General features: G+C 70.1%; 1 protein-coding gene across 7 annotated transcripts; it reads left to right on the top strand.

Annotated features, from left to right (window-relative positions):
- Nucleotides 1-776: 776 nt before the first annotated feature.
- On the top strand, nt 777-25,994 carry POLD1 (DNA polymerase delta 1, catalytic subunit). 7 transcript variants are annotated; one of them, XM_050928170.1, is made up of 29 exons: nt 777-797; nt 2,357-2,568; nt 2,905-3,018; nt 3,646-3,786; nt 3,866-3,991; nt 4,219-4,387; nt 4,874-4,985; nt 5,224-5,353; nt 6,330-6,496; nt 6,602-6,706; nt 7,212-7,352; nt 9,434-9,544; nt 9,679-9,870; nt 10,692-10,780; nt 11,022-11,138; nt 12,148-12,261; nt 12,439-12,586; nt 14,702-14,797; nt 15,070-15,138; nt 15,271-15,339; nt 15,545-15,751; nt 18,457-18,632; nt 19,145-19,297; nt 20,970-21,072; nt 21,163-21,295; nt 21,978-22,091; nt 23,251-23,303; nt 24,125-24,222; nt 25,751-25,994. In XM_050928170.1, the coding sequence occupies exons 2-29, from the start codon at nt 2,364-2,366 to the stop codon at nt 25,845-25,847; spliced, it is 3,549 nt and encodes a 1,182-aa protein (XP_050784127.1). In that variant the 5' UTR covers nt 777-797; nt 2,357-2,363; the 3' UTR covers nt 25,848-25,994. The 7 variants fall into 7 exon arrangements, with proteins under 7 accessions (XP_050784127.1, XP_050784126.1, XP_050784128.1 ...); XM_050928169.1 differs by lacking the exon at nt 777-797 and adding an exon at nt 811-892; XM_050928171.1 differs by lacking the exons at nt 777-797; nt 15,070-15,138 and adding an exon at nt 811-892.
- The last annotated feature ends 1,113 nt before the right edge of the window (nt 25,995-27,107 follow it).

Here is a 27,107-nt window from a genome sequence, read left to right as displayed (position 1 = left end):
GAAAATCCTGGATCAGCATTTCCTTGTGGGGCTACCAGCCTAGAGCAGGGAAAGTGGGTGTGGGGGGGTGACTCCCCCGTGGGGGGGTGAGTCCCTGGGGGTGGCAGGGGCTGGGCCGGGCTGGGGCAACATGACTCCCCCATGGGGGGGCTGGACTGGGGGGGGGTGAGTCCCTGGGGGTGGCAGGGGCTGGGGTGACATCCCCCATGGAGGGGGGGCTGGGCTAGGCTGTCCTGGGAGCTGGTGACTTTCCCCTGTTGGGGGAGGGGGGGCTGGCGAGGTGCATGATGGGAGGTATCCTCGCTCGCAAGGGACCAAAACTGGCACCCCACCAATCTTTGCCACACTCAAAATGGCGTCTAGCGGGTGCCAGACCGTCACGCTGCGTAGAGTGAGCGCCCGCGGCTGCCACATTCAACATGGCAGTCGGACGCGATGACCCTACGACGCATGTGCGGTTGAGATCAACGGGCTCGGTGGCCGCAATCAACATGGCGCTCGTGGGCCACACCCAACATGGTGGCCCTTCCGCGCAGGCGCTTTGTTGTCCCCACAGCGCGCCGCTTTCATTATGGCGGTAGCCCTGTTGCGCATGCGTACTCAGCTCCCAGGAGGCGTCTCCTCCGCCCCTCTCAATATGGCCGAGGCTTTGCACATGCGCTCTGATGTCTCTTGACACCCCGCCCTGGCGCCCTGTCGCGCCTGCGCTCTCCGCGCGTCCCCTGACACGCTCGGGGTGGCAACCGGAAGCGCCCGGCTCAGGGGCGGCGCGTGGAGGCGGCGGCGGCCAATGGGAGGTGGGTTGCCGTGGGAACGGGGGGGCGGGGCTCAACTGTCACCGGCCCCCCGCCTGTGTTGGCGGGAGAGTCGGAGACTGAGTGCGGGGCCTGAGGTGAGCGGGGCCCTGGGGGGGGAGGGATGCTGGGGGGAATCCATGGGGGGAAGAGGGAGGAGGAGGTGGGGGCTATAGAGGGAGGCTGGGGGGCTGTTAGGGGCGTGGGGAAGTTGGTGTGGGGGGAGGGAGGGAGGGAGGGAGGGGTTGGGGGCCAGTGGAGGGAGGAGGAGGCGGTGGGGGCCATGGGGGGGAGGGATGCTGAGGGGAATCCATGGGGGGAAGAGGGAGGAGGAGGTGGGGGCTATAGAGGGAGGCTGGGGGGCTGTTAGGGGTGTGGGGAAGTTGGTGTGGGGGAGGGAGGGAGGGGTTGGGGGCCAGTGGAGGGGGGAGGAGGCGGTGGGGGCCATGGGGGGGAGGGATGCTGGGGGGAATCCATGGAGGGTAGAGGGAGGAGGCGGTGGGGGCTATAGAGGGAGGCTGGGGGGCTGTTAGGGGCGTGGGGAAGTTGGTGTGGGGGAGGGAGGGAGGGGTTGGGGGCCAGTGGAGGGAGGAGGAGGCGGTGGGGGCCATGGAGGGGGAGGGATGCTGGGGGGAATCCATGGGGGGAAGAGGGAGGAGGCGGTGGGGGCTATAGAGGGAGGCTGGGGGGCTATTAGGGGCGTGGGGAAGTTGGTGTGGGGGGAGGGAGGGAGGGAGGGGTTGGGGGCCAGTGGAGGGAGGAGGAGGCGGTGGGGGCCATGGGGGGGAGGGATGCTGGGGGGAATCCATGGGGGGAAGAGGGAGGAGGCGGTGGGGGCTATAGAGGGAGGCTGGGGGGCTGTTAGGGGCGTGGGGAAGTTGGTGTGGGGGGAGGGAGGGAGGGGTTGGGGGCCAGTGGAGGGGGGAGGAGGCGGTGGGGGCCATGGGGGGGAGGGATGCTGAGGGGAATCCATGGGGCGAAGAGGGAGGAGGCAGTGGGGGCTATAGAGGGAGGCTGGGGGGCTGTTAGGGGCGTGGGGAAGTTGGTGTGGGGGAGGGAGGGAGGGGTTGGGGGTTATGGGGGAGTGGGAAGGATGGAGGGACCGTGGGGAAAAGGTGGGGGCTGTGGAGGGGTAATGGGGAGCCATTGGGCGGGGGGAGGAGGTGAGGGCTACGGAGGGGTGATGGGGCACCCTTGGGAGTGTGGGGAGCCATGGAGGGAGAGGGAGGATTTGGGGAGTCATGGAATGGGGAACAGCATTAGCAATAGGGCTGGCAGTCTGGGGGGGAGGGTAATGGCTGGGGGGGATATGGAGTAGGGCAGATTGGTGGTAGGGGGAGTTACTGGTTGGGGGATGTAGTTTGGTGGGTGGGATATAAAGCGGGGGGCTGGACTGACGGTGGGGGGGGCAAGGCTGGGTGTGGGGCAGTGGGGGGTTGGCTGGGCGAGGGGAGCGACCGGGTATGGGGTGGGGCAGGCGACTGGGTGAGGGGTGGCTCAGGCTGGAGGTGTGGGGTGCACCCTGGGGGGGTCTCTGCTCACCCCATCTCCCTGCCCCCCAGAGCCAGGATGGAGTCCAAGCGGAAGGCGCCCGTGGTGGGGGCTGGTGGGGGGGACCCCGCTCCGGCCCCACGGAAGCGGCCCAAGGGGGGCGACTGGGAGGTCGACGGCCCCTCGCACTTTGAGGAGGAGCTGGCCCTGCTGGACGAGGTGGAGGCCGAGATGGCGCTGGAGATGAAGGAGTCGCAGCCGGCCCCTGACACGGTGCCCCTGGGTGAGACGCGGAACTGACCCCAGTGCAATGCTGGGGAGCCTCAGTAGGGGGTGCCGTGCTGTGGGGGGGGGCTCGTGGGGGGCGCTGTGCTGTGGGGAGAGGGGGATCGGTGGGGGTGCTGTGGGGACCAGGATAGGGGGTGCAGTGGGGTGTGGGGCTTGGGAGGAGGCACCAAGAGGAGCAGGGGTGCTGCGGGGAGAGGAGCGGGAAGTGGGGTGCCAGGGGAGGCGGGAAGGGGGCGCTGCGGGAGGTGGGAAGCGGGGTGCTGCAGGCAGCAGATGGCTTGGCTTCGGGGACAGCTTAGACCCATCTGATGCCTGTTTCCTTTCCCCTCAGGGAGCCTGATCTCCTCCGTGGGGAACCCCAAGTGGCAGAGGCCCCCGCCCCCCAGGATAAACCCTACCCAGGACGCGCTCTGCTTCCAGCAGGTGGAGCTGGACTACTATGTGGGTGAGCCACAGCCCCCGCCCCCCTAGTGAGCTGGGGGGCACTAGTGGGCTAGAGCAGGGGGGCTGGGAGCCAGAACTCCTGGGTTCTCTCCCCACCTCGGGGAGGGGACGGGACCTGATGGGTAGAAGCAGAGGGTGGGGGAGAAGGGAGGCAGGATGCCTGGGTTCTCTCCCCAGCTCTGGGAGGGGAAGCAGGTTCAGTGGGTTAGAGTGGCTGGGGAAGGGGGCCCTGCAGCCAGGACTCCTGGGTTCTTTTGCTGGCTCGGCCCTGGCTGTCCCTTCTCCCTGGAGTGGGGATTACGACCCCGCAGGGCCAGGAGAGGGGCCCCCTGGCTCCAGTCTGGCTGGGCTGGTTAATCGGTGTCGTGGGTCAATTTCTGCCCCACTGGGAACCCAGGGGATTCTGGGGTGCAGCTGCTTGCGGGGGGCACCATGGGCCTGTCTGTCCCTGCTGCCACCCTGTGGGGTGGGGAACAGCCTAGAATTCCCTGTGACCTCCCAGCTGGCGAGCCCAAGAGTTGGGGGGAGCTCTCTGGGGCTGCTGGGCTATTCCCTGATTGGGAGCCTGGTGCCTGTGCTGGGGGTGGGCGGTTGGGGGGCTCCGTCTCTGACCCTGTCTCTCCCCCAGGTGTCCCTGTGCCAGGCATGCCCGGTGCCACCCAGGGCCCGGTGCCCATTCTCCGGATGTTCGGCGTCACCGCAGCCGGAAACAGCGTCTGTTGCCACATCCATGGCTTCGCCCCCTACTTCTACGTGCCCGCCCCGGCCGGTGAGTGCCTCCTGGTGTGGGGAGGGGAATGGGCAGCTGGCCGAGCCCCCTCTAACCCCTGCCCCATCTCTGCCCCCAGGCTTCCAGCCCCAGCACCTGAGTGACTTCCAGCGGGAGCTGAACGGGGCCGTGCTGCGGGACCTGCGCTCCAACCGGGAGGGGCTGAGCCGGGCCGTGCTGGCCGTGGAGATGTGCAGCAAGGAGAGTGAGTGCGTGTGTGGGAGGTCTGGGATGGGGGGCAGGCTGGGAGCTTCCCCCCCCCCACGGTCATGGCTGGCGTGAGGGGTCCCTGGGCTTGGGGAGCAGGGCTTGGGGGGCTGGTGCCCATCTGACCTGACCCCTTGGAGTGTGGAGCAGGGAGGGGTGAGGGATGTGGGAGTGTGTTGGGGGGGCGGTGCCCATGTGACGTCTCTTCTGCTCCCCCGCCCCCAGGCATGTACGGGTACCACGGGCAGCGCCGCCTGCCCTTCCTGAAGGTGACCCTGGCGCTGCCGCGGCTGGTGGCGCCCGCCAAGCGGCTACTGGAGCAGGGGCTGCGCTGCGAGGGGCTGGGCGTGCTGGGCTACTCAGCCTACGAGGCCAACATCGACTTCGAGATCCGGTAGGGCCCCCCATGTGCCACCTCCCCCCCCCCACGCATGACATGCCGGGCCCCTGCCCCCCGCCGCCCCCCCCCCGCGCCTGCCCTGCCAGGCCCCCGTCCCAGCCCCCCTGCCTCCTGCGTTGGGATGGGGGATGGGTCCCTCCCCACTGGGGCCCAGTCCCCCCATTCCACCCCCAGGCACTGAGCTCTCCTCATCTGCCTCCTGCATTGGGGCTGCCCCCGCTCCCTCACCAATGCTGGGCCCCCTCCTCTGTCTCCTGCATTGGGATGGGGCCCCTCCTCCTCTGCCTTGGGCCGGAGTCCCCCATCCCAGTCCCCCCATGCACTGCGTCCCTCTCCCCCATCTGCCCCCCATGCAGCCCTCTGGCTGCCCAATCTGCTCCCCAGCCTGGGTCCTGACCCCTCCTCCAGCATTGGGTCCTGCCCCCTGCTTTGTTCCCCTCCTCCCCGCCCAGCCCCTGCTCACTCGTTCTCCCCACCCAGGTTCATGGTGGACCGGGATGTCGTGGGCTGTAACTGGATTGAGCTGCCCCCCGGCAAATATCGGCTGCGCCCCGAGCAGCACACGGGGGAGCCCCCCAAGGAGCTGGCCAAGGTACCCCTGTGGGGTGGTCTCCAGTGGGGGGGTCTGTGGGCAGGGCATGTAGTGCGAGGGGTCTCTGGCCTGGGTGTGGGGCACAGGGGGCCCGTTGGGGTGGGGGTGCTGCCGCCAGGGCGGGAAGGAGCAGTTGGGGAGCTATGGAAGATTTGGGGTTTGAAGTGTGGGGGCTCATGGGGCTGGGGTGGGGATGCAGAGCCCCTCAGCTGACCCCCCCCTTCCCCTTCTCCCCCAGGCCTCTCTGTGCCAGCTGGAGGCTGACGTGGGCTGGGCAGACTTCATCAGCCACCCCCCCGAGGGCGACTGGCAGGGCATCGCCCCACTGCGGGTACTGAGCTTCGACATCGAGTGCGCCGGCCGCAAAGGTGGGGGGCAGCCCAGTGGGGTGGGGACAAGGGGGGAAGCTGGGGAGGGGGCTGCCACAGATCCTTAGACCTCTTGCCCTGCAGCCCCCATGGGCTCTGGCAAGCCAGTCTCACTGAATTGCACCCCGGGGTTGGGGGAGCCATGCCCCCCTCACCCAATCGAGGTGGCTGGTCCTGGGCCCAAGGTGCGGTTATGGGGCCCAGGCACCAGGGCGCCGCCTGCCTTGCAAGCAGACAGGCCTCTGCTGTCACGGAGTGTGGGGGAGTCCGGCCCTGCACCCCTCTTCCTGGGACCCACAGTGAGTCTCAGCCAGCCAGTAAAACAGAAGGTTTATTGGACAACAGGAACACAGGTTACAGCAGAGCTTGCAGGCACAGTCAGGACCCCTCCACCGAGTCCTGCAGGGCTTTCAGGGTGCTTGGATCCTAGCTAGGATACCCTGAATTCCACCCATCCAGCCCCAAGCCCAAACTCAAAACTGCTTCCCTCCTCCACTCCCTTCCTTTGTCCCCTTCCCGGGCAAAGGTGTTTGACCTTTCCCCTCCCTTACCTAGCTCAGGTTACAGGCTCCGGTATCGTCCATCCCCTAAAGTCCTCCCCTGCTCTCCCACTCCCCACACAGACAGCCCCTACTCCATCACACCTGCCACCTGCTAAGAACCAGTGCAGCACATGGGGAAACTGAGGAACACACACAGGCCTGGTCAAAATACTACAGAAAATTCCCACTGTGTTCCAGGGGAGTAAGGGGCAGGGGAGTGGGGGCAGCCGGTGGGGCGGTTGGGGCCAGCAGGAGGTGAGGATGGCTGCCAGGGGAGTGGAGGGATGAGTGAGCTGGAGGCAGGCTGGGTCCAGCCAGGGGCCTCCACAGTCAGCAGCGAAAGAGGCACTGCCATCATTAGGGGCCAGAGTGAACGCTGAGCTCCAGGCTTGCTGCAGACCTGCCCCCCTATCCACTGCCCCCTCCATCCCCAGGGATCTTCCCGGAGCCGGACAAGGACCCGGTGATCCAGGTGGCCAACATGGTGCTGCGTCAGGGCGAGCGCGACCCCTTCATCCGCAACGTCTTCACCCTCCAGAGCTGCTCCCCCATCGTGGGCTCCCAGGTGCTGTGCTACTCCCAGGAGGCCGAGCTGCTCAAGGTACTAGGGGCTAGGGGGCCCTGTTGGGGGTTCAGGGGGGCATGAGGGGCCCAGGGCTGGGGGGTCTCTGGCTGTTCCCCCCCTGACCCCTTTCATCTGTGGCAGGCCTGGGCGGAGTTTGTGAGGATCGTGGACCCTGATATCGTCACCGGCTACAACATCCAGAACTTCGACCTGCCCTACCTGCTGCAGCGTTCCCAGACCCTCAAGGTAGCGTGGACCCCGCCCCCCATTGCCCCCTGACCTCTCCAGTGACCCCCAACAGCCCCCGCCCCCTCTCTGAGCTGTGGGGACCCCCCACCAACCTGCCCTACCTGCTGCAGCGTTCCCAGATCCTCAAGGTAGCGTGGACCCCGCCCCCCATTGCCCCCTGACCTCTCCACTGACCCCCAACAGCCCCCGCCCCCTCTCTGAGCTGTGGGGACCCCTCACTACCCTGCCCTACCTGCTGCATGCCCCCAAGGTAAAGGGGACCCCACCCCCTGACCCGCAGCATGGGACTTCTCCCCCACCCCCCAGCCAGCGCAGGGTTTCAGGGTTCCCCCGGCCTGAGCCAGGTGCAGCCTGTGACTGCTGGGCGCCCGGGACGCCCCCTGCCCTGTATGGGGGTGTTCCCTGGCCCTGCTTCGCTCCCCATGTTCCCCAAGGAGAGCAGAGCTGCCTCCCCCGGGCCTGACACCCCAGCTTACCCCCTTCCCCCTCCCCCTTCCGGCAGGTTTCCACCTTCCCCTTCCTGGGCCGCATCCTCGGGCGCAAATCCCTCATCCGGGACTCGTCCTTCCAGTCCAAGCAGATGGGGCGGCGGGAGAACAAGGTCATCAACGCTGAGGGGCGCATCCAGTTCGACCTGCTGCAGGTGGGGCTGCGGGGCAGGGCGAGGGGGGCTGGGTGGGGGGCTGGGTGGAGGCAAGGGGGGCTGTGGGGCAGAGCTGCGGGGGGTTGGTGGGGGGGCTGGGGGGCTGGTTGGGGGCGGGGGGCTGCGTGGCGGGGGAGGCTGAGGGGCAGGAGCGTCACGGGGGCCACGGTCTGGGTGCTCAGGAACCGCTCTGAGCGAAGTCAGGCATTCAGGGCTCGGCTTCAGCGCTTCCTGGGTCCGACCGCGGCACGTTCAGCCCCCACGGTCACCCCGCAGGCTCCCGGCTGCGAGCCCAGCGCCCCCCGAGCTCCCCGCTCATCCGGATGGGGCCCCTGAGGAATTCTCACCTGCCCCCAAAGGGTCCTGCCCCCCCACCCCGCAGCCAGCCGGGACTCTCAGCCAGCGGGTAACACCACAGGATTATTCGCCGACGGGTGCAGAGCGTCGGGCAGAGCTGGGGAGCACAGATAGCAAAGTCCATCTTGGGGGGATCCAGAGCCTGGAGCCCTGGACTCTTTCTCCCCCCCCCCATCCCCCCACAATGTCCCAAACCAGGAGAGTGACCCCTTCCTGCAGCCCAGCCCTGGACCCGCCCGGTGCTCCTCTGTCAGGGACTCGCAGGACTTGGGCTCTCGGCTCCCTGGGGGGTGCCCCCTTCAGTGCGACAGCCCTTCTCGGGGGGCCACTCTCTTTCGGGGTCAGGCCCCTCCATCTCCTGGAGCCGCCTCTCTCTTAGCCTCAGTGTGTCTGTCACTGCCATGGGCCCCCTCAGTGAGTCCCCTCGCTCTGGACCTCCACTCCGAGAGGGAATAATGCCCCTCGATCTCTAGCCCGGAGCGACGCTCAGCCAGCGTAACACAGGAGGGCTTATTGAGGGTTGTACCCAGCACAGGAAACTCTCCGGCCTCAGGCCTGGCCTCCCTCAGCCCAGCACATCCCAGTCTCCCTGCAGCCAGGTGGGCTCTGCCTGCTCCCCCTCTCCAGCCCCGAGGCCCTTGCTTCCTGGCTGGGCATCTGATACCCCCGGCCCCAAGCCCCCTCTGTCCACTGGCTTCTCTCCAGGGAAACAGGATGGCCTGGGTCTCCTCTCCCCTCCCGTCCTCGCCCCTCTGACTGGACCCGGCTGGTCAGGTCACCGGGGTCCTGTCCCTGCAGCCCATTGTCCTCCCCCGGCCAGAACCGGCTGCGACTCCTGAGCGGGGTCTCCGGGTCACCAGGTCACCAGTCGCTGAGTCTCCATCCTCCAGGCCATCGGCCGGGGTCCCGAGTTCCCTCTCCGGCCCTCTGTACCCACAAACTCCCTCTCCCCTCCCCTCGTTAAACCAGTAACACCCGGGGACATTGAGTCCCACCCCCTCTGCATGTAACCCACTGGAAAACATGGAAAAACCTGGAAACCCCCCCATTTCGTCACAGGGCCCCTCTCTCTTCTGGCCTGGAACCGGTTGGTCAGATCACTGGCGTCCTCTCTCCTCAGCCCTTTGTCCTTCTGCTGCCTTCCAAGCTGGGGCGCCCCTTGGTCACCAGTTGCTAGGGTCCCCCATACCTAGGCCCTTGTCCGGGGGTCCCAGCCGCTAGGCGAGGTCACCCCTGGTCCTCTGCACCAACAAACCCTCTCCTACCACCTTGTTAAACACGCTGGGAAACTGAGGCGCGCACCCGCTACTCATGTACAACACCACAAAAATCCCTTCCCCCCCTCCCCGAGCCAGCAGCCACCTGGTCTCTTTGTTCTCCAACACCCGGCTGATTCTAGCAGAGGATGGGCTAGGCCGGGCCGTGAGGTGTCTGGCTATTGTCTGTGGCCAGGCGGCAGTACCATACCTGCCCTCTAGGGGTCACTGCAGCTCTTGGTCCCTTATCCCACCGCCTACAAAGGGGAAACTGAGGCACCTACACAGTATTCAGGAAAAACATTAAGAACAGTCCCACTTCATCGCTGGGCGGGGGCTGCAGGATGGGAGTGAGGGGTGCCAGGGAGTGGGGGTCCGTGGGTCAGTAATGAGGGGTACCGGTGGGGAGGAGCACCAGGGGCTGGGGGCCGCGTGTCGGGGGGATCTCACGGTCCCGCCCCCCCTCAGGTGCTGCTGCGCGAATACAAGCTGCGCTCGTACACCTTGAACGCCGTCAGCTTCCACTTCCTGCAGGAGCAGAAGGAGGACGTGCAACACTCCATCATCACTGACCTGCAGGTGAGGGTGGGGCCTCAGCACGCCCCGCCCCTGGGCTCCCCACACCTGGCCCGGCTGGGCCCAGCTTCCAGGCGTGGGCCAACCCTGCCCCCCACTGGGTCCCCAGCCCCCGACACTGTGTCCTGTCCCCCCAGAATGGGACGGAGCAGACGCGCCGGCGCCTGGCCGTGTACTGCCTGAAGGACGCCTACCTGCCGCTGCGCCTGCTGGAGAAACTGATGTGCGTCATCAACTACATGGAGATGGCGCGGGTCACCGGGGTGCCGCTGGGCTACCTGCTCTCCCGGGGCCAGCAGGTCAAGGTGGTGTCACAGCTGCTGCGCCAGGTGAGGGGGGTCTGGGGGGGTGTCTCGGGCTCCCTCAGCTGCGTCCAGCCCCTGGGAGGAGCCTGTGTCCGTGCAACGCCTTCTCGGGGGTCCAGCTCCCTGGGGCCACAGCGCGGAGCCCCTAGCACCTGGCTCTGCCGCACGCCCCTGAGGGGTCCCCTCGCTCTGCCCCCTGGGGCCGGCCCCTAGGCTCCAGCCTGCAGGGACCCTCAGCCAGCGCAAAGGGGGCGTACTGTACGTCCTGCCCCAGCCCAGGCCGCTCTCAGGGCCCCAGCCTGGCCAGTCTCCGCCCAGGCCAGCTGGGTCTGTCCCGGCCCATGGCCTCTGGCTCCACCTTGTGCCCCAGATGGGCCCCCTATCCCCTCCCCAACATCCCCCCTTCCAGCCAGGTCCCCTGTGTCCCCTCCCAACAACCACCTCAGTCCCAGGTAAACCGATCACCTGGGTCCCCCTCTTCCATTCTTTGTCTCCCCTGCACTGGCCAGACCTGGCTGCTCCCGAGCCGGACTGGGCCCCCCGGGCACCAGTTGCTGGGTCCCCCATCTCCAGACTGTTGGCAGGGTCCCGGCTGCTGGGCAAGGTCACACCTGGCCCCCTGCGGTAACGACGCCCCCCCCACTGCCCCCTGTTATACACACAGCACACAGGGAAACTGAGGCACACACCCATGCTAAGGAAATCCCCACTAAGTCCCAGGGCAACTTCTGCCCAGGCAGAGAGGGGGCTGTTGCGGAGGTGGGGGGCTGAAGGGATTGGGGATCCTCTGGCTGGATTCCCCCCCACACACACACACAGGGCCCTGATGCCCCCACTCCCCACAGGCCATGAAGCAGGAGCTGGTGATGCCCGTGGTGAAGTCGGAAGGGGGCGAGGACTATGCTGGTGCCACGGTCATCGAGCCTCAGAAGGGGTGAGTGCGTGGGGGGGAGGGCAGTGGGGAGCAGCCCGTAGGGAGCTGAGGTGGGGGGGGGATTCGGTGGGTCTGCGGCGAGGGGTCCCCACGGGAAATGGTTCTGGGAGGGTCTCGGTGGGGGGGGGGGGGGTTCGGTGGGTCTGCGGTGTGGGGTCCCCACGGGAAATGGTGCTGGGAGGGTCTCGGGGGGGGGGGGTTGGCACCAGGAGACGACAACCTTCTCGCCCCCCCCCCCCAGGTACTACGACGTGCCCATCGCCACGCTGGACTTCTCCTCCCTGTACCCCTCCATCATGATGGCTCACAACCTGTGCTACACCACGCTGCTGCAGCAGGGGGCGCCGGAGCGCTACGGGTGAGGGGCGAGTGGAGGCAGTGGGCTCTGGGTCCATGGAGGTGGGGAGGGGAAGGGGGCTGTGGGGTGCTCTATGCTACACGGGGTTGCAGGGGGAGTTGGGGAGATGGCAGGGGGCTTGGGCCATGAAGGGCAGGGGAAGTGGGGGGGCCCTGTGCTACACAGGGGAGGTGAGGAGGGGAAGGGGATGGGTGCCGGGGGAGGGGGCTGGGCTGTGGGAGTCCCTGTGCTACATGGGAGAGGGGAAGGAGGCTGGGCTGTGGGGGTCCTTGTGCTACATGGGGGAGGGGGAGGGGGCTGGGCTGTGGGGGTCCCTGTGCTATATGGGGGAGGGGGCTGGGCTGTGGGGGTCCCTGTGCTACATGGGGGAGGGGGAGGGGGCTGGGCTGGGCTGTGGGGGTCCCTGTGCTACATGGGAGAGGGGAAGGAGGCTGGGCTGTGGGGGTCCTTGTGCTACATGGGGGAGGGGGAGGGGGCTGGGCTGTGGGGGTTCCTGTGCTACATGGGGGAGGGGGAGGGGGCTGGGCTGTGGGGGTCCCTGTGCTACACAGGGGGTGAAGGGGGGATGGGTTGCAGGGGGCTGGGCTGTGAGGGGCAGGGGAAGTGGGGGTCCCTGTGCTACACGGGGGAGGTGAGGAGGGGAAGGGGGTGGGTGCCAGAGGAGGGGGCTGGGCTGTGGGGGTCCCTGTGCTACACGGGGGATGTGGGGAGGGGGCTGGGCTGTGGGGGTCCCTATGCTACACAAGGGAGGTGGGGAGGGGAAGGGGACTGGGCCGTGAGGGGCAGGAGGAGCGGGGGGCCCTGTGCTCCATGGGGCGAGGGTCTGTGCCCCAGGGGGAGAGGGAGCAGGGTGGAGATGGAGACCCCCCCCCACCAGCTCTGGGGGAGCTGGGACAGCAGAGCTGGGGTTGCCCCCCAGGCAGTGTCTGGGCTGGGGTTCTGTGAGGGGGGAAGGGATGGGACGGTGGGGGGCACCGGGGTCTCCCTGAGCCATCTCCCCACCCCCCAGGCTGTCCCCCGAGGAGTTTATCCGCACCCCCACGGGCGATCTCTTCGTCAAGGCCTCTGTGCGCAAGGGGCTGCTCCCTGAGATCCTGGAGAACCTGCTGGCCGCCCGCAAGAGGTGAGGGGGCTCGGCCGGGGGGGGCAGGAGGTGTTGGGGAGGCGGCTGGGCGGGGGCTGAGGGAGGCACTGGGACTGTGGGGCGGGGACAGGGGCTGCGTGGGGGGAACATGGAGGTTGCGGGGACTCGGCATAGGCCCCCCCCCCGCTGATGGCGTTGACCCCTCCCCGGGCGCAGGGCCAAGGCGGAGCTGCAGCGGGAGACCGACCCCTTCAAGCGGCAGGTGCTAGACGGGCGGCAGCTGGCGCTCAAGGTCAGCGCCAATTCGGTGTACGGCTTCACCGGCGCCCAGGTGGGCAAGCTGCCCTGCCTGGAGATCTCCCAGGTGAGCCGGGGGGGGGCTGGACTCCCTCCCCTCCCCTCCCCTCCCCGGCCTGGGGGGATTTCCCAGGTGGGGCTGTCACTGCTGCCCCATTGTCCGTCCAGCTGGGGGGACTCAGGGACTTTCTGTGCCCAGCCCAGCTCCAGGGGCTTCCCTGGCACTTCCTCAATCCGCCCCCGGCCCAGCCAGGGTCAGAGCCGCTCCCCCCCCACCACACACACCCCCTGCCCCGCCCCGGCAGTGCTCCTGCCCCGGGCTTTCCGAACGCCGGGTGCTGGTCACAGCCTCATATGTCCCCACCAGCCACGTCCGGGCTGGGGTGCGGGGCTGGGTGGCGGGACCCCTTCCCTGGTGCTAGGATGCAGCCCCTCTGGGGGAGAGCTCAGGGCTGGGTATCGGGACCCCTTCCCTGGTGCTAGGGTGCAGCCCCTCGGGGGTGGGGGCTGGGTATATGGGGACCCCTCACCTGGCGCTGGGATGCGGCCCCTCTGGGGTGGGGTGCAGGGGCTGGAAATACAGGGCCCCCCTCACCCGCTGCTGAGAAACTCTGCACAGCTTTGGGGTAGCAAGTTTCCAGTGCCCAGCGCCTACTATTGTCCCCCCTGCCCACCCCCTTGCAGCCCAGTCCCCATAGCGCCGCCCTGGGGCAGTGGAGCCAGGCCCCTGGCTGGGCAGAGGGCCCCCGACTGAGTCTGTGGGGCCCCTGCACTGGCCAATCCCTGCTCAGCTCGGGACAGGGGCTGTGCTGGGGCCCGCCCTGCTTCATGCCAGTGCCGCCGCTCCGTGGGGCGGAGGGGTGGGGGGCTGGCACCAGAACAGGAGCCCTTTGTCTGTGAGCCAGGCCAGGCCGTGTGCCCGTCACATGGGGCCTTGCGTAGGGAGTGAGGGGCACTGGCAGGGCTGGGTGACCGGGGGGCTGCGGGTTGGGAGTGAGGGGCACTGGCAGGTCTGGGCTGGCGGGGCTGCGGGTCGGGGGTGGGGGAGCAGGGCTGGGCTAGCAGGGGGCTGCGGGCCGGGAGTGGGGGGCACTGGCGGGGCTGGGGGTGGGGGGAGCAGGGCTGGGCTGGCAGGGGGCTGCGGGTCGGGAGTGGGGGGCACTGGCAGGGCTGGGGGTGGGGGAGCAGGGCTGGGCTGGCAGGGGGCTGCGGGCCGGGAGTGAGGGGCACTGGCAGGGCTGGGGGTGGGGGAGCAGGGCTGGGCTGGCAGGGGGCTGCGGGTCGGGAGTGGGGGGGCACTGGCAGGGCTGGGGGTGGGGGAGTAGGGCTGGGCTGGCAGGGGGCTGCGGGTTGGGAGTGGGGGGCACTGGCAGGGCTGGGCTGGCAGGGGGCTGCGGGTCGGGAGTGGGGGGCACTGGCAGGGCTGGGCTGGCAGGGGGCTGCGGGTCGGGAGTGGGGGGCACTGGCAGGGCTGGGCTGGCAGGGGGCTGCGGGTCGGGAGTGGGGGGCACTGGCAGGGCTGGGGGTGGGGGAGCAGGGCTGGGCTGGCAGGGGGCTGCGGGTCGGGAGTGGGGGGCACTGGCAGGGCTGGGCTGGCAGGGGGCTGCGGGTCGGGAGTGGGGGGCACTGGCAGGGCTGGGGGTGGGGGAGCAGGGCTGGGCTGGCAGGGGGGCTGCGGGTCGGGAGTGGGGGGCACTGGCAGGGCTGGGGGTGGGGGAGCAGGGCTGGGCTGGCAGGGGGCTGCGGGTCGGGAGTGGGGGGCACTGGCAGGGCTGGGGGTGGGGGAGCAGGGCTGGGCTGGGCTGGCAGGGGGCTGTGGGTCGGGAGTGGGGGGCACTGGCAGGGCTGGGGGTGGGAGAGCAGGGCTGGCAGGGGGCTGTGGGTCAGGAGTGGGCACTGGCAGAGCTGGGGGTGGGGGAGCAGGGCTGGGCTGGCAGGGGGCTGTGGGTCAGGAGTGGGCACTGGCAGGGCTGGGGGTGGGGGAGCAGGGCTGGGCTGGCAGGGGGCTGTGGGTCGGGAGTGGGGGGCACTGGCAGGGCTGGGGGTGGGGGAGCAGGGCTGGGCTGGCAGGGGGCTGTGGGTCAGGAGTGGGCACTGGCAGGGCTGGGGGGAGCCCGTGCAGTCTGTCCCTGGTGAGAGGGGTCTCCCCCCCAACCCCATTACCCCTGTGTCCCCCCCCCAGAGCGTGACGGGTTTTGGGCGCCAGATGATTGAGAAAACGAAGCAGCTGGTGGAGTCGAAATACACCCTGGCCAACGGGTACAGCGCCGACGCCAAGGTGAGGGGTCTGTGGGCTAGATGGTGTGGGGCAGGGTCTCACCCCACTCCCCCACCTCCCTGGTGCTGTATGGGGACCTGGTGTGGGGGGGTAGGTCTCTTTCACCCTGCCTGCCCCCCCAGGTGGTGTATGGGGACGCGGGCTGGGTTGGGGCGGGCAGGTCTCTCTCACCTTGCCTGCCCCCGCCCCCCCAGGTGGTGTATGGGGACACGGGCTGGGTCGTGGGGGGGGTGGGGGGGCTGGATCTCTCTCACCCCTCTGCCCCCCCGCAGGTGGTGTACAGGGACACGGGCTGGGTCGTGGGGGGGCTGGATCTCTCTCACCCCTCTGCCCCCCCGCAGGTGGTGTACAGGGACACGGGCTGGGTCGTGGGGGGGCTGGATCTCTCTCACCCCTCCCCCCCGCAGGTGGTGTACAGGGACACAGGCTGGGTCGTGGGGGGGCTGGATCTCTCTCACCCCTCCCCCCCACAGGTGGTGTACAGGGACACGGGCTGGGTCGTGGGGGGGCTGGATCTCTCTCACCCCTCTGCCCCCCCGCAGGTGGTGTACAGGGACACGGGCTGGGTCGTGGGGGGGGCTGGATCTCTCACACCCCTCTGCCCCCCCCCAGGTGGTGTATGGGGACACGGGCTGGGTCGTGGGGGGGCTGGATCTCTCACACCCCTCTGCCCCCCCCCAGGTGGTGTACAGGGACACGGGCTGGGTCGTGGGGGGGCTGGATCTCTCTCACCCCTCCCCCCCGCAGGTGGTGTACAGGGACACGGGCTGGGTCGTGGGGGGGGCTGGATCTCTCTCACCCCTCTGCCCCCCCCAGGTGGTGTATGGGGACACGGACTCGGTGATGTGCCGCCTGGGGGTGCCCTCGGTGGCGGAGGCCATGCGCATCGGGCGGGAAGCCGCCACCTGGGTGTCTGGCCACTTCCCACCCCCCATCAAGCTGGAGTTCGAGAAGGTGAGGGGGGGGGGGGGCTCGTCTAACCTCTGATCACACAGGGCAGCGCCTCGGGGGCCGAGCCTGGGGCTGGATCCGTGCGTGGCCCTCGGGCGGGGGGCGCAGGGGTCTGCAGCGGGTGGGGCCGGGTATGGGGGGAGCAGGGCTCTGCAGTGGGGGAAGGGGTCTCTGCAGCGGAGGGGGCTGGGGTGGTGGGTACAGGGGGTGCAGGGCTCTGCAGTGGGGGGAGGGAGCTCTGCAGCAGGGGGGCCAGGGTGGCGGGTATAGAGGGAGCAGGACTCGGCTGGGGGGTGCAGGGCTCTGCAGTGGGGGGGGGCTGGGGAGGTGGATACGGGGGGCGCAGGGCTCTGCAGTGGGGGGTCTGGGGGGTGGATACAGGGGGATCAGGGCTCTGCAGTGGGGAAGGTTGGGGGGCGGATACAGGGGGAGCAGGGCTCTGCAGCGGGGGGAGCCGGGGTGGTGGATACGGGGGGGCGCAGGGCTGTGCAGCGGAGGGGCCAGGTATGGGGGCACAGGGCTCTGCGGGGTGGCAGATATGGGGGGCGGGGGCTCTGCAGCGGAGGGGGCTGGGGTGGCGGATACGGGGGAGCAGGGCTCTGCGGCGGGGGGAGCTGGGTACGGGGGGAGCAGGGCTCTGCAGGGGGGCTGGGGGGCGCAGCGCTCTGCTGCGGGGGGGGGCTGGGGTGGCGGATACAGGGGGAGCAGGGCTCTGCAGCGGAGGGAGGGGGCTTTGCAGCAGCGGGGGCCGGGGTGGCAGATACGGGGGGCGCAGGGCTCTGCAGGGGGGCTGGGGGGCACAGGGCTCTGCAGCGGAGGGGGCCGGGTATGGGGGGCGCAGGGCTCTGCAGGGGAGCCTGGGGGGCGCAGGGCTCTGCAGCGGGGGGAGCCGGGTATGGGGGGCGCAGGGCTCTGCAGGGGGGGTTGGGGGGCGCAGGGCTCTGCAGCAGGGGAGGCTGGTGTGGTGGATACAGGGGGCACAGGGCTCTGCAGTGGGGGGAGGGGGCTCTGCAGCAGAGGGGGCCGGGGTGGTGGATACGGGGGGCGCAGGGCTGTGCAGCGGAGGGGGCCGGGTATGGGGGCACAGGGCTCTGCGGGGTGGCAGGTATGGGGGGCGGGGGCTCTGCAGCGGAGGGGGCTGGAGTGGTGGATACGGGAGGCGCAGGGCTCTGCAGTGAGGGGGGCCGGGGTGGTGGATACGGGGGGCGCAGGGCTCTGCAGTGAGGGGGGCCGGGGTGGCGGATACGGGGGGGGCTCTGCAGTGAGGGGGGCTGGGGTGGCGGATACGGGGGGCGCAGGGCTCTGCAGTGAGGGGGGCCGGGGTGGCGGATACAGGGGGGTCTCTGCAGCGGGGGGGCCCGGGGTGGTGGATGCGGGGGGAGCTCTGCAGTGAGGGGGGCTGGGGTGGCGGATACGGGGGGCGCAGGGCTCTGCAGTGAGGGGGGCCGGGGTGGCGGATACGGGGGGGCTCTGCAGTGAGGGGGGCTGGGGTGGCGGATACGGGGGGCGCAGGGCTCTGCAGTGAGGGGGGGCCGGGGTGGCGGATACAGGGGGGTCTCTGCAGCGGGGGGGCCCGGGGTGGTGGATGCGGGGGGGGCTCTGCAGCGAGGGGGGCTGGGGTGGTGGATATGGGGGGGGTCTCTGCAGCGGGGGGGGCCGGGGTGGCGGATACGGGGGGCGCAGGGCTCTGCAGCAGGGGGAGGGGGCTCTGCAGCGGAGGGGGCCGGGTATGGGGGCGCAGGGCTCTGCAGGGTGGCAGGTATGGGGGGCGGGGACTCTGCAGCGGAGGGGGCTGGGGTGGTGGATACGGGGGGGGCACAGGGCTCTGCAGCAGAGGGGGCCGGGTACGGGGGGAGCAGGGCTCTGCAGCGGGGGGGACCGGGGTGGCGGATACGGGGGGTCTCTGCAGCGAGGGGGGCTGGGGTGGTGGATACGGGGGGTCTCTGCAGCGGGGGGGCTGGGGTGGTGGATACAGGGGGCGCAGGGCTCTGCAGCGGGGTGGTGGATATGGGGGGGGCTCTGCAGCTAGGGGGCTGGGGTGGTGGATACGGGGGGGGCTCTGCAGCGGGGGGGCCCGGGGTGGTGGATACGGGGGGGGGGCTCTGCAGCGGGGGGGCCCGGGGTGGTGGATACGGGGGGGGGCTCTGCAGCGAGGGGGGCCCGGGGTGGTGGATACGGGGGGGGGGCTCTGCAGCGAGGGGGGCCCAGGGTGGCGGATACGGGGGGCGCAGGGCTCTGCAGCGAGGGGGGCCGGGGTGGCGGATACGGGGGGCGCAGGGCTCTGCAGCGAGGGGGGCCGGGGTGGCGGATACAGGGGGGTCTCTGCAGCGGGGGGTCCTGGGGTGGTGGATACGAGGGGGGGGCTCTGCAGCGAGGGGGGCTGGGGTGGTGGATACGGGGGGGTCTCTGCAGCGGGGGGGGGGCCGGGGTGGCGGATACGCGGGGTGTCTCTGCAGCGGGGGGGCTGGGGTGGTGGATATGGAGGGCGCAGGGCTCTGCAGCGGGGGGGGCCCGGGGTGGCGGATACGGGGGGGGTCTCTGCAGCGGGGGGGGCCGGGGTGGCGGATACGGGGGGTGTCTCTGCAGCGGGGGGGCCCGGGGTGGCGGATACGGGGGGGGGTCTCTGCAGCGGGGGGGGCCGGGGTGGCGGATACGGGGGGTGTCTCTGCAGCAGGGGGGCAGGACTCCACCGCTCACCCCCCCCCCAGGTGTACTTCCCCTACCTGCTGATCAGCAAGAAGCGCTACGCCGGGCTGTACTTCTCCTCCAGCGCCAGCGCCCACGACAAGATGGACTGCAAGGGCATCGAGACCGTGCGGCGCGACAACTGCCCCCTGGTGGCCAACCTCATCAACACCTGCCTGCGGAAACTGCTCATCGACAGGTGGGGCGCGCGGACCCAGGAGTCCTGGCTGCCAGCCCCCCGGCCCTCGCTCTAACCACTAGACCCCACTCCCCTCCCAGAGCTGGGGAGAGAACCCAGGAGTCCTGGCTGCCAGCCCCCCGGCCCTCGCTCTAACCACTAGACCCCACTCCCCTCCCAGAGCTGGGGAGAGAACCCAGGAGTCCTGGCTGCCAGCCCCCCGGCCCTCGCTCTAACCACTAGACCCCACTCCCCTCCCAGAGCTGGGGAGAGAACCCAGGTGTCCTGGCTGCCAGCCCCCTGCTCTAACCCCTACACCTCCCTCCTCTCCCTGATCTGGGGAGAGAACCCAGGAGTCCTGGCTGCCAGCCCCCCGGCCCTCGCTCTAACCACTAGACCCCATTCCCCCCCCAGAGCCAGGGAGAGAACCTAGGTGCCCTGGCTCCCTGCCCCCTGCTCTAGCCCCAGCCCCAGCCCCTCCCCCAGCTGCTGGGGGAACCCAGGCGTCCTGCTCTGACGGTGAGGTCTGGCAGGGACCCGGCGGGCGCGGTGGCCCACGCCAAGGAGGTGATCTCGGACCTGCTGTGTAACCGGGTGGACATCTCCCAGCTGGTGATCACCAAGGAGCTGACCCGCACGGCCCACGAGTACGCCGGCCACCAGGCCCACGTGGAGCTGGCCGAGAGGTGAGGGCACTTGGGGGGCAGCGGGGGGCCCCTGGGGCCGGGCCCGACCCAGCAGGCGGGTGCTGCCCCGGTGCTGGGCCTCGCTGGGGCCCCAGCCCTGCAGCTGAGCTCCCCCCCGGCCCCCGCGGGGAGCTCCCTGGGGGGGGCACTGAGGCGTGACCCAGGGGAAAGGCAGAAATAGCTGCCCTGGCCCACCTGCGCCGGCCCCACCCCCTGGAAACAGCCCCCCCCCCCCCCAGCACTTCCTGTGGCCTCCGCAGCATCGCCGGGGCGGGGCAGCAGCAAGCGGGTTCCCAACCCTCCCCCCCGCTAGCCCAGGCCTGCCCCCCTCCCCCAGCCCTGCCGGTGCCCCTCACGCCTGACCCCCAGCCCCCTGCCCCCCCCCCCCCCAGCCCTGCCGGTGCCCCTCACGCCTGACCCCCAGCCCTGCCGGTGCCCCTCACGCCCGACCCCCAGCCCCCTGCCCCCCCCTCCCCCAGCCCTGCCGGTGCCCCTCACGCCTGACCCCCAGCCCCCTGCCCCCCCCAGCCCTGCCGGTGCCCCTCACGCCTGACCCCCAGCCCCCTGCCCCCCCCCAGCCCTGCCGGTGCCCCTCACGCCTGACCCCCAGCCCCTTGCTAGCCCGGCCCTGCCAGTGCCCCTCACTCCCGACCCCCAGCCCCCTTCCCCTCCCCCCCGCCCTGCCGGTGCCCCTCACTCCCGACCCCCAGCCCCCTGCCCCCCCCCCAGCCCTGCCGGTGCCCCTCACGCCTGACCCCCAGCCCCTTGCTAGCCCGGCCCTGCCAGTGCCCCTCACGCCTGACCCCCAGCCCCTTGCTAGCCCGGCCCTGCCAGTGCCCCTCACTCCCGACCCCCAGCCCCCTTCCCCTCCCCCCTGCCCTGCCGGTGCCCCTCACTCCTGACCCCCAGCCCCTTGCTAGCCCGGCCCTGCCAGTGCCCCTCACGCCTGACCCCCAGCCCCTTGCTAGCCCGGCCCTGCCAGTGCCCCTCACTCCCGACCCCCAGCCCCCTTCCCCCCCCCCGCCCTGCCGGTGCCCCTCACTCCTGACCCCCAGCCCCTTGCTAGCCCGGCCCCCAGCCCCCTGCCCCCCCCCCCCGCCCTGCCGGTGCCCCTCACTCCTGACCCCCAGCCCCTTGCTAGCCCGGCCCTGCCGGTGTCCCTCACTCCCGACCCCCAGCCCCTTGCCCCCCCCCCCCCCAGCCCTGCCAGTGCCCCTCACTCCCAACCCCCAGCCCCTTGCTAGCCCGGCCCTGCCAGTGCCCCTCACTCTCGACCCGCAGCCCCCTGCCCCCCCAGCCCTGCCCCTCACTCCTGACCTGCAGCCCCCTGCTAGCCCAGCCCTGCTGGTGTCCCTCACTCCTGACCCACAGCCCCTGCTACCCCAGCCCTGTCCCTGCCCCCCAGCCCTGCCGGTGCCCCTCACTCCCGACTCGCAGCCCCCTGCTAGCCCAGCCCGGCCCTGCCGGTGCCCCTCACTCCCGACCCCCAGCTCCTTGCTAGCCTGGCCCTGCCAGTGCCCCTCACTCTCGACCCCCTGCCCCCCCCCAGCCCTGCCCCTCACTCCTGAGCCGCAGCCCCCTGCCAGCCCGGCCCTGCTGGTGCCCCTCACTCCTGACCCGCAGCCCCCTGCCAGCCCGGCCCTGGTCCTGCTCTCACCCCCAATCTCCGCAGGATGCGGCGGCGGGATCCGGGCAGCGCCCCCAGCCTGGGCGACCGCGTCCCCTACGTCATCGTGAGCGCGGCCAAGGGGGTGGCGGCCTACCTGAAATCAGAGGTGAGTGGGGGGGCTGGGGGAGGGGAGTGCTGGCAGATGGGGTCCCTGCCGCCCCCCCTGCTCTGACCCACATATCCGCCTCCCTTGCAGGACCCCATCTACGTGCTGGAGAACAACATGCCGATCGACACCCAGTACTACCTGGAGCAGCAGCTGGCCAAGCCCCTGCTGCGCGTCTTCGAGCCCATCCTGGGCGAGGGCCGGGCCGAGAGCGTCCTGCTGCGTGAGTGCCCCCCCCGGGCCCCCACTGCCCCCCCGGCACCCCACTGCCCCTTGGGCCCCCACTGATCCCACCCCCGCAGCAGCAGCTGGCCAAGCCTCTGCTGCGCGTCTTCGAGCCCATCCTGGGCGAGGGCCGGGCCGAGAGTGTCCTGCTGCGTGAGTGCCCCCTCTGGGCCCCCAATGCCCCCCCGGGACCCCACTGCCCCTCGGGCCCCCACTGATCCCACCGCCGCAGCAGCAGCTGGCCAAGCCTCTGCTGCGCGTCTTCGAGCCCATCCTGGGCGAGGGCCGGGCCAAGAGCATCCTGCTGCTGCGTGAGTGCCCCCCCGGGGACCCCACTGCCCCCCAGGCCGTCACTGATCCCACCCCCGCAGCAGCAGCTGGCTGAGCCCGTCCTGGGCGAGGGCCGGGCCAAGAGTGTCCTGCTGCGTGAGTGCCCCCCGGGGACCCCACTGCCCCCCAGGCCCTCACTGACCCCACCCCCGCAGCAGCAGCTGGCCAAGCCCCTGCTGCGCGTCTTCGAGCCCATCCTGGGCGAGGGCCGGGCCGAGAGCATCCTGCTGCTGCGTGAGTGCCCCCCCCCGGGCTCCCCCACTGCCTCCTGGGACGTGCTCGGCCCTTGTCTCCGGGCTGGGGGGCCCTGAGCGTTGGGGGGCCAGGCCCTGACTTGTCTCTCCCCACAGGAGGGGAGCACACGCGCTGCAAAACCGTCCTCACCTCCCGGGTCGGGGGGCTCATGGCCTTTGCCACCAAACGCAGCACCTGCCTGGGCTGCCGGGCCAGCCTGCCCCACCACGGTGAGTCAGTGTCCCCCCTTGGGGGCCCTCGCGTGCCTTGCCCCCCCATGGTGTGTGACCCCCACTTCCCCTGCCCCACCACGGTGAGTCAGTGTCCCCCCTTGGGGGCCCTCGTGTGCCTCGCCCCCCCATGGTGTGTGACCCCCACGTCTTCCTGCCCCACCACGGTGAGTCGGTGTCCCCCCTTGGGGGCCCTCGTGTGCCTCGCCCCCCCATGGTATGTGAACCCCACTTCCCCCTGCCCCACCACAGTGAGTCAGTGTCCCCCCTTGGGGGCCCCCACGTGCCTCGCCCCCTCATGGTGTGTGACCCCTTGCCCCACCACGGTGAGTCGGTGTCCCCCCTTGGGGGCCCTCGCGTGCCTTGCCCCCCCATGGTGTGTGACCCCCACGTCTCCCTGCCCCACCACGGTGAGTCGGTGTCCCCCCTTGGGGGCCCTCGCGTGCCTTGCCCCCCCATGGTGTGTGACCCCCACTTCCCCCTGCCCCACCACGGTGAGTTGGTGTCCCCCTTGGGGGCCCCTGCGTGTCCCGCCCCCCCACTGTGTGACCTCTGACCCCCACACTCCCTGCCCCACCACGGTGAGTTACCAGCCCTGTGTGGCCCCTGCCCCCCTTCGGTGACCCCCCCCATGACCCTTCTCCCCATGCCAAGTTAGCCCCTCAGCCGGCCGAGCCCCCACTGCCCCCCCCGTCAGAGCATGTGATAACCCTCCCCCACATCCCTGCCCGGGGGGAGGTGGGCGGGGAGCTGGTGGCGCCGGGTTCCGGGCCAGCGGGTGGCGCAAGATCCTGTGGGACGGGGGGGGTGTCTCCAGGGTGTTGTAACCGGAGAAAAGCCCCATGCCAGGTTCTCCAAACTCCCCTGCCCCCCCCGGTGACCTCTGAGTCCTGCTGGGGGTCCCCACCCCAAGCCTGAGTCCTGTTGGGAGCCCTCTGCCCCCCCCCCCCCCGGTGACCTCTGAGTCCTGCTGGGGGACCCTGAGCCCCCCTGCCCCCCAAGTAACCTCTGAGTCCCACTGGGGGTCCCCCTCTCCCACCGGGGGCAGAGCTGAGAGGCTGCCTGGGGCTGGGGGGGCTAGTGGGAGCCCCAGGGTCAATGGGGAGGGGTTGGGTCTGGGGGGCCCCAGAGGGCGGGTCGCTGACGTGTCTCCCCACAGGCGCGGTGTGTAAGTTCTGCGTGGGGCACCAGTCAGAGCTGTACCAGAAAGAGGTGAGTTGGGGGGATGTGTGGGTCTCACCATGGGGGAGGGGGGTCAGCAAGCATGCTGTGGGGCTGGGACAGGTCCACTCCTCTGCTGGTTAAAGCATGGAGGAGGGCAGGGAGCCAGGACGCCTGGGTTCTCTCCCGGCTCAGAGAGGGGAGTGGGGGCGAGTGGTTAGAGCAGGGGGCTGGGAGCCAGGACTCCTGGGTTCTCTCCCGGCTCTGGGAGGGGAGTGAGGGATAGTGGTTAGAGCAGGGGGCTGGGAGCCAGAACGCATGGGTTCTCTCCCGGCTCTGGGAGGGGAGTGGGGGCGAGTGGTTAGAGCAGGGGGGCTGGGAGCCAGGACTCCTGGGTTCTCTCCCGGCTCTGAGAGGGGAGTGGGGGCGAGTGGTTAGAGCAGGAGGGCAGGGAGCCAGGACTCCTGGATTCTCTCCTGGCTCTGGGAGGGGAGTGAGGGATAATGGTAAGAGCAGGGGGCTGGGAGCCAGGACTCCTGGGTTCCCTCCCGGCTCTGGGAGGGGAGTGAGGGATAGTGGTTAGAGCAGGGGGCTGGGAGCCAGGACTCCTGGGTTCTCTCCCGGCTCTGGGAGGGGAGTGGGGGCGAGTGGTTAGAGCAGGGGGGCTGGGAGCCAGGACTCCTGGGTTCCCTCCCGGCTCTGGGAGGGGAGTCTAGTGGTTAGGGCGAGGTGGGGCTGGGAGCCAGAACTCCTGGGTCCTGTGCTAGCCTTGAGGTGAAGGCTGCAGGCCCAACCCCTGTTCTGAGGTGTGGGGGGGCTGCATATGGGGGAGATGCGCTGTCTAACCCCATCTGGACCCCCCCCGCCCCCAGGTCTCTCATCTCTCGGCGCTGGAGGAGAAGTTCTCTCGGCTCTGGACCCAGTGTCAGCGCTGCCAGGGCAGCCTGCACGAGGACGTTCTGTGCACCAGGTATGGCCCCCCCATCGGTACTGGGGGGCAGGCAGGGATGGTTGGCGGGGGGGCTGGCCAGGCTCGGGGAGGGCAGGAAGGTACTGGGGGGTTGGGGGTACAGGCAGGGATGGTTGGGGGGGGGGGGGGGGCTGGCCAGGCTCGGGGAGGGCAAGAAGGTACTGGGCGGGGGGCAGGGATACAGGCAGGGATGGTTGGGGGGGGGGCTGGCCAGGCTCGGGGAGGGCAGGAAGGTACCGGGGGGGGGCAGGGGTACAGGCAGGGATGGTTGGGGGGGGGGGTGGCCAGGCTCAGGGGGGGCAGGGGTACAGGCAGGGATGGTTGGGGAGGGCAGGATGGTACCGGGGGGGGCAGGCAGGGATGTCGGGAGTGGGGCAGGCGGGTGCTCTGCTCCCAGCCCCTCCCTCGAGGCAGCCGGTTCCCACGGGAGCCGGGGGCTGAAATATGGTTTTATGCCCCAGCCCCCCCGCCCCCCCCGGGCGTTTACAGCCGCTTATCGGGTTGTATAAACAGCCGGCTCCCACGGGGGGGGGCCAGGGGGGTGGGAACGGCCGGGCCCCGGCTGGCGTCTTTATAACCCCATAAATCCAGCACCTGCTGCTGCAGCCTCCCCTGCCCCCCCACGCTGCAAGGGGCGGGGCTCAGTTCACCCTGAGCACCCCAAAAATCTCCCTCCACGGGTCCCCCCTTCTGCACTGCCCCCCTGCACTCCTGGTCCCCTGCCCTGAGCCCCAGCCAGGGCTGCCCCGTCCCCCCCCCCCCGGCCCTGCTGACCCCCTCTCTTCCCACCCCCCGACCCCCCTCTTCTCTCACCCCCCCAGCCGGGACTGCCCCCATCCCCCCCGCCCCCTGCTGACCCCCTATCCCCCTACCCACTGACCCCCCTCTTCTCTCACCCCCCAGCCAGGACTGCCCCATCCCCCCCGCCCTCTGCTGACCCCCTATCCCCCCACCCACTGACCCCCCTCTTCTCTCACCCCCCCAGCCGGGACTGCCCCATCCCCCCCGCCCCCTGCTGACCCCCCATCCCCCCACCCGCTGACCCCCCTCTTCTCTCACCCCCCCAGCCGGGACTGCCCCATCCCCTGCTGACCTCCTCTCCCCCCACCTACTGACCCCCCTCTTCTCTCACCACCCCCCAGCCGGGACTGCCCCTATCCCCCCACCCACTGACCCCCCTCTTCTCTCACCCCCCCAGCCGGGACTGCCCCATCCCCCCCGCCCCCTGCTGACCCCCTATCCCCCCACCCACTGACCCCCCTCTTCTCTCACCCCCCCAGCCGGGACTGCCCCCATCCCCCCCCGCCCCCTGCTGACCCCCTATCCCCCTACCCACTGACCCCCCCTCTTCTCTCACCCCCCAGCCAGGACTGCCCCATCCCCCCCGCCCTCTGCTGACCCCCTATCCCCCCACCCACTGACCCCCCTCTTCTCTCACCCCCCCAGCCAGGACTGCCCCATCCCCCCCGCCCCCTGCTGATCCCTATCCCCCCACCCACTGACCCCCCTCTTCTCTCACCCCCCCCAGCCGGGACTGCCCCATCTTCTACATGCGCAAGAAGGTGCAGAAAGACCTGGATGACCAGGAGCGGCTGGTGGCTCGATTCGGGCCCCCCACGTGGTGACCGGGGCCCCCCCCGCTGGCAGGGGGGCAGGACACGGGGGCTCAGCCCCTCCCTCGTCAAGGGAGGTTCCCCGGGTGGGGCTGGGGGGGCCATCAGGAGCTTTGTAATTTTCTATTTTCTACCTGGAATAAAGACTCTTATTTTCAATGCTGGGAAATTCTCCTGGTTTATGGGACATCAGGACTCCTGGGTTCTCTCCCCAGCTCTGGGAAGGGAAAGGGGGGCTAGTGGTTAGAGCAGGGGCGGGGTTGGGAATCAGGACTCCTGGGTTCTCTCCCCGGCTCTGGGAAGGGAAGGGGGGGCTAGTGGTTAGAGCAGGGGAGGGGTTGGGAATCAGGACTCCTGGGTTCTCTCCCCGGCTCTGGGAAGGGAAGGGGGGGCTAGTGGTTAGAGCAGGGGCGGGGTTGGGAATCAGGACTCCTGGGTTCTCTCCCCAGCTCTGGGAAGGGAAAGGGGGGCTAGTGGTTAGAGCAGGGGCGGGGTTGGGAATCAGGACTCCTGGGTTCTCTCCCCGGCTCTGGGAAGGGAAGGGGGGGCTAGTGGTTAGAGCAGGGGCGGGGTTGGGAATCAGGACTCCTGGGTTCTCTCCCCGGCTCTGGGAAGGGAAGGGGGGGCTAGTGGTTAGAGCAGGGGAGGGGTTGGGAATCAGGACTCCTGGGTTCTCTCCCCAGCTCTGGGAAGGGAAGGGGGGGGCTAGTGGTTAGAGCAGGGGAGGGGTTGGGAATCAGGACTCCTGGATTCTCTCCCTGGCTCTGGGAAGGGAAGGGGGGGCTAGTGGTTAGAGCAGGGGCGGGGTTGGGAATCAGGACTCCTGGGTTCTCTCTCCTGACTCCGCCCAAGCCCCTCCCCCATAGAATGAGGAGGGTGAATCCCCACAGGGAGTTTGGGAACCCAGCTCCCCCCCCCGCCTGCCTCCCTCTCACCTGCAGCTGGGTGCCAGCCTGCCCCATAGCACACCCCCCCACCCCAGGGCTTTTGGGGGAGTTCCTCCCTTCCCCCCTCCTTCCCTGCCCAGGCTGCGGTACTGGGCTCACCCCCCAGCAGCCCCCCCACATGCCGGCTGCAGCGTGATGTTGGGGGAGATAAGGGGCAGCCGATAAAAGCTCCTTTCGCAAGTGATTCACGTGGGCTCACGAGGGGGGCTGAGCTCATGGGAGGTGCAGCCACCTCTGGAGTGGGGTGCGGGGCTGGTTACAGGGAGACCCCTCGCCGAGCCCCTCTGGGGTGGGACGTGGGGGCTGGGGATATGGGACACCTCAC

Source organism: Gopherus flavomarginatus, chromosome 18 (assembly GCF_025201925.1).
Source record: "Gopherus flavomarginatus isolate rGopFla2 chromosome 18, rGopFla2.mat.asm, whole genome shotgun sequence".
In the NCBI taxonomy this organism is placed as follows: domain Eukaryota; kingdom Metazoa; phylum Chordata; order Testudines; family Testudinidae; genus Gopherus; species Gopherus flavomarginatus.
This window is presented reverse-complemented; position numbering and strand designations above follow the sequence as displayed.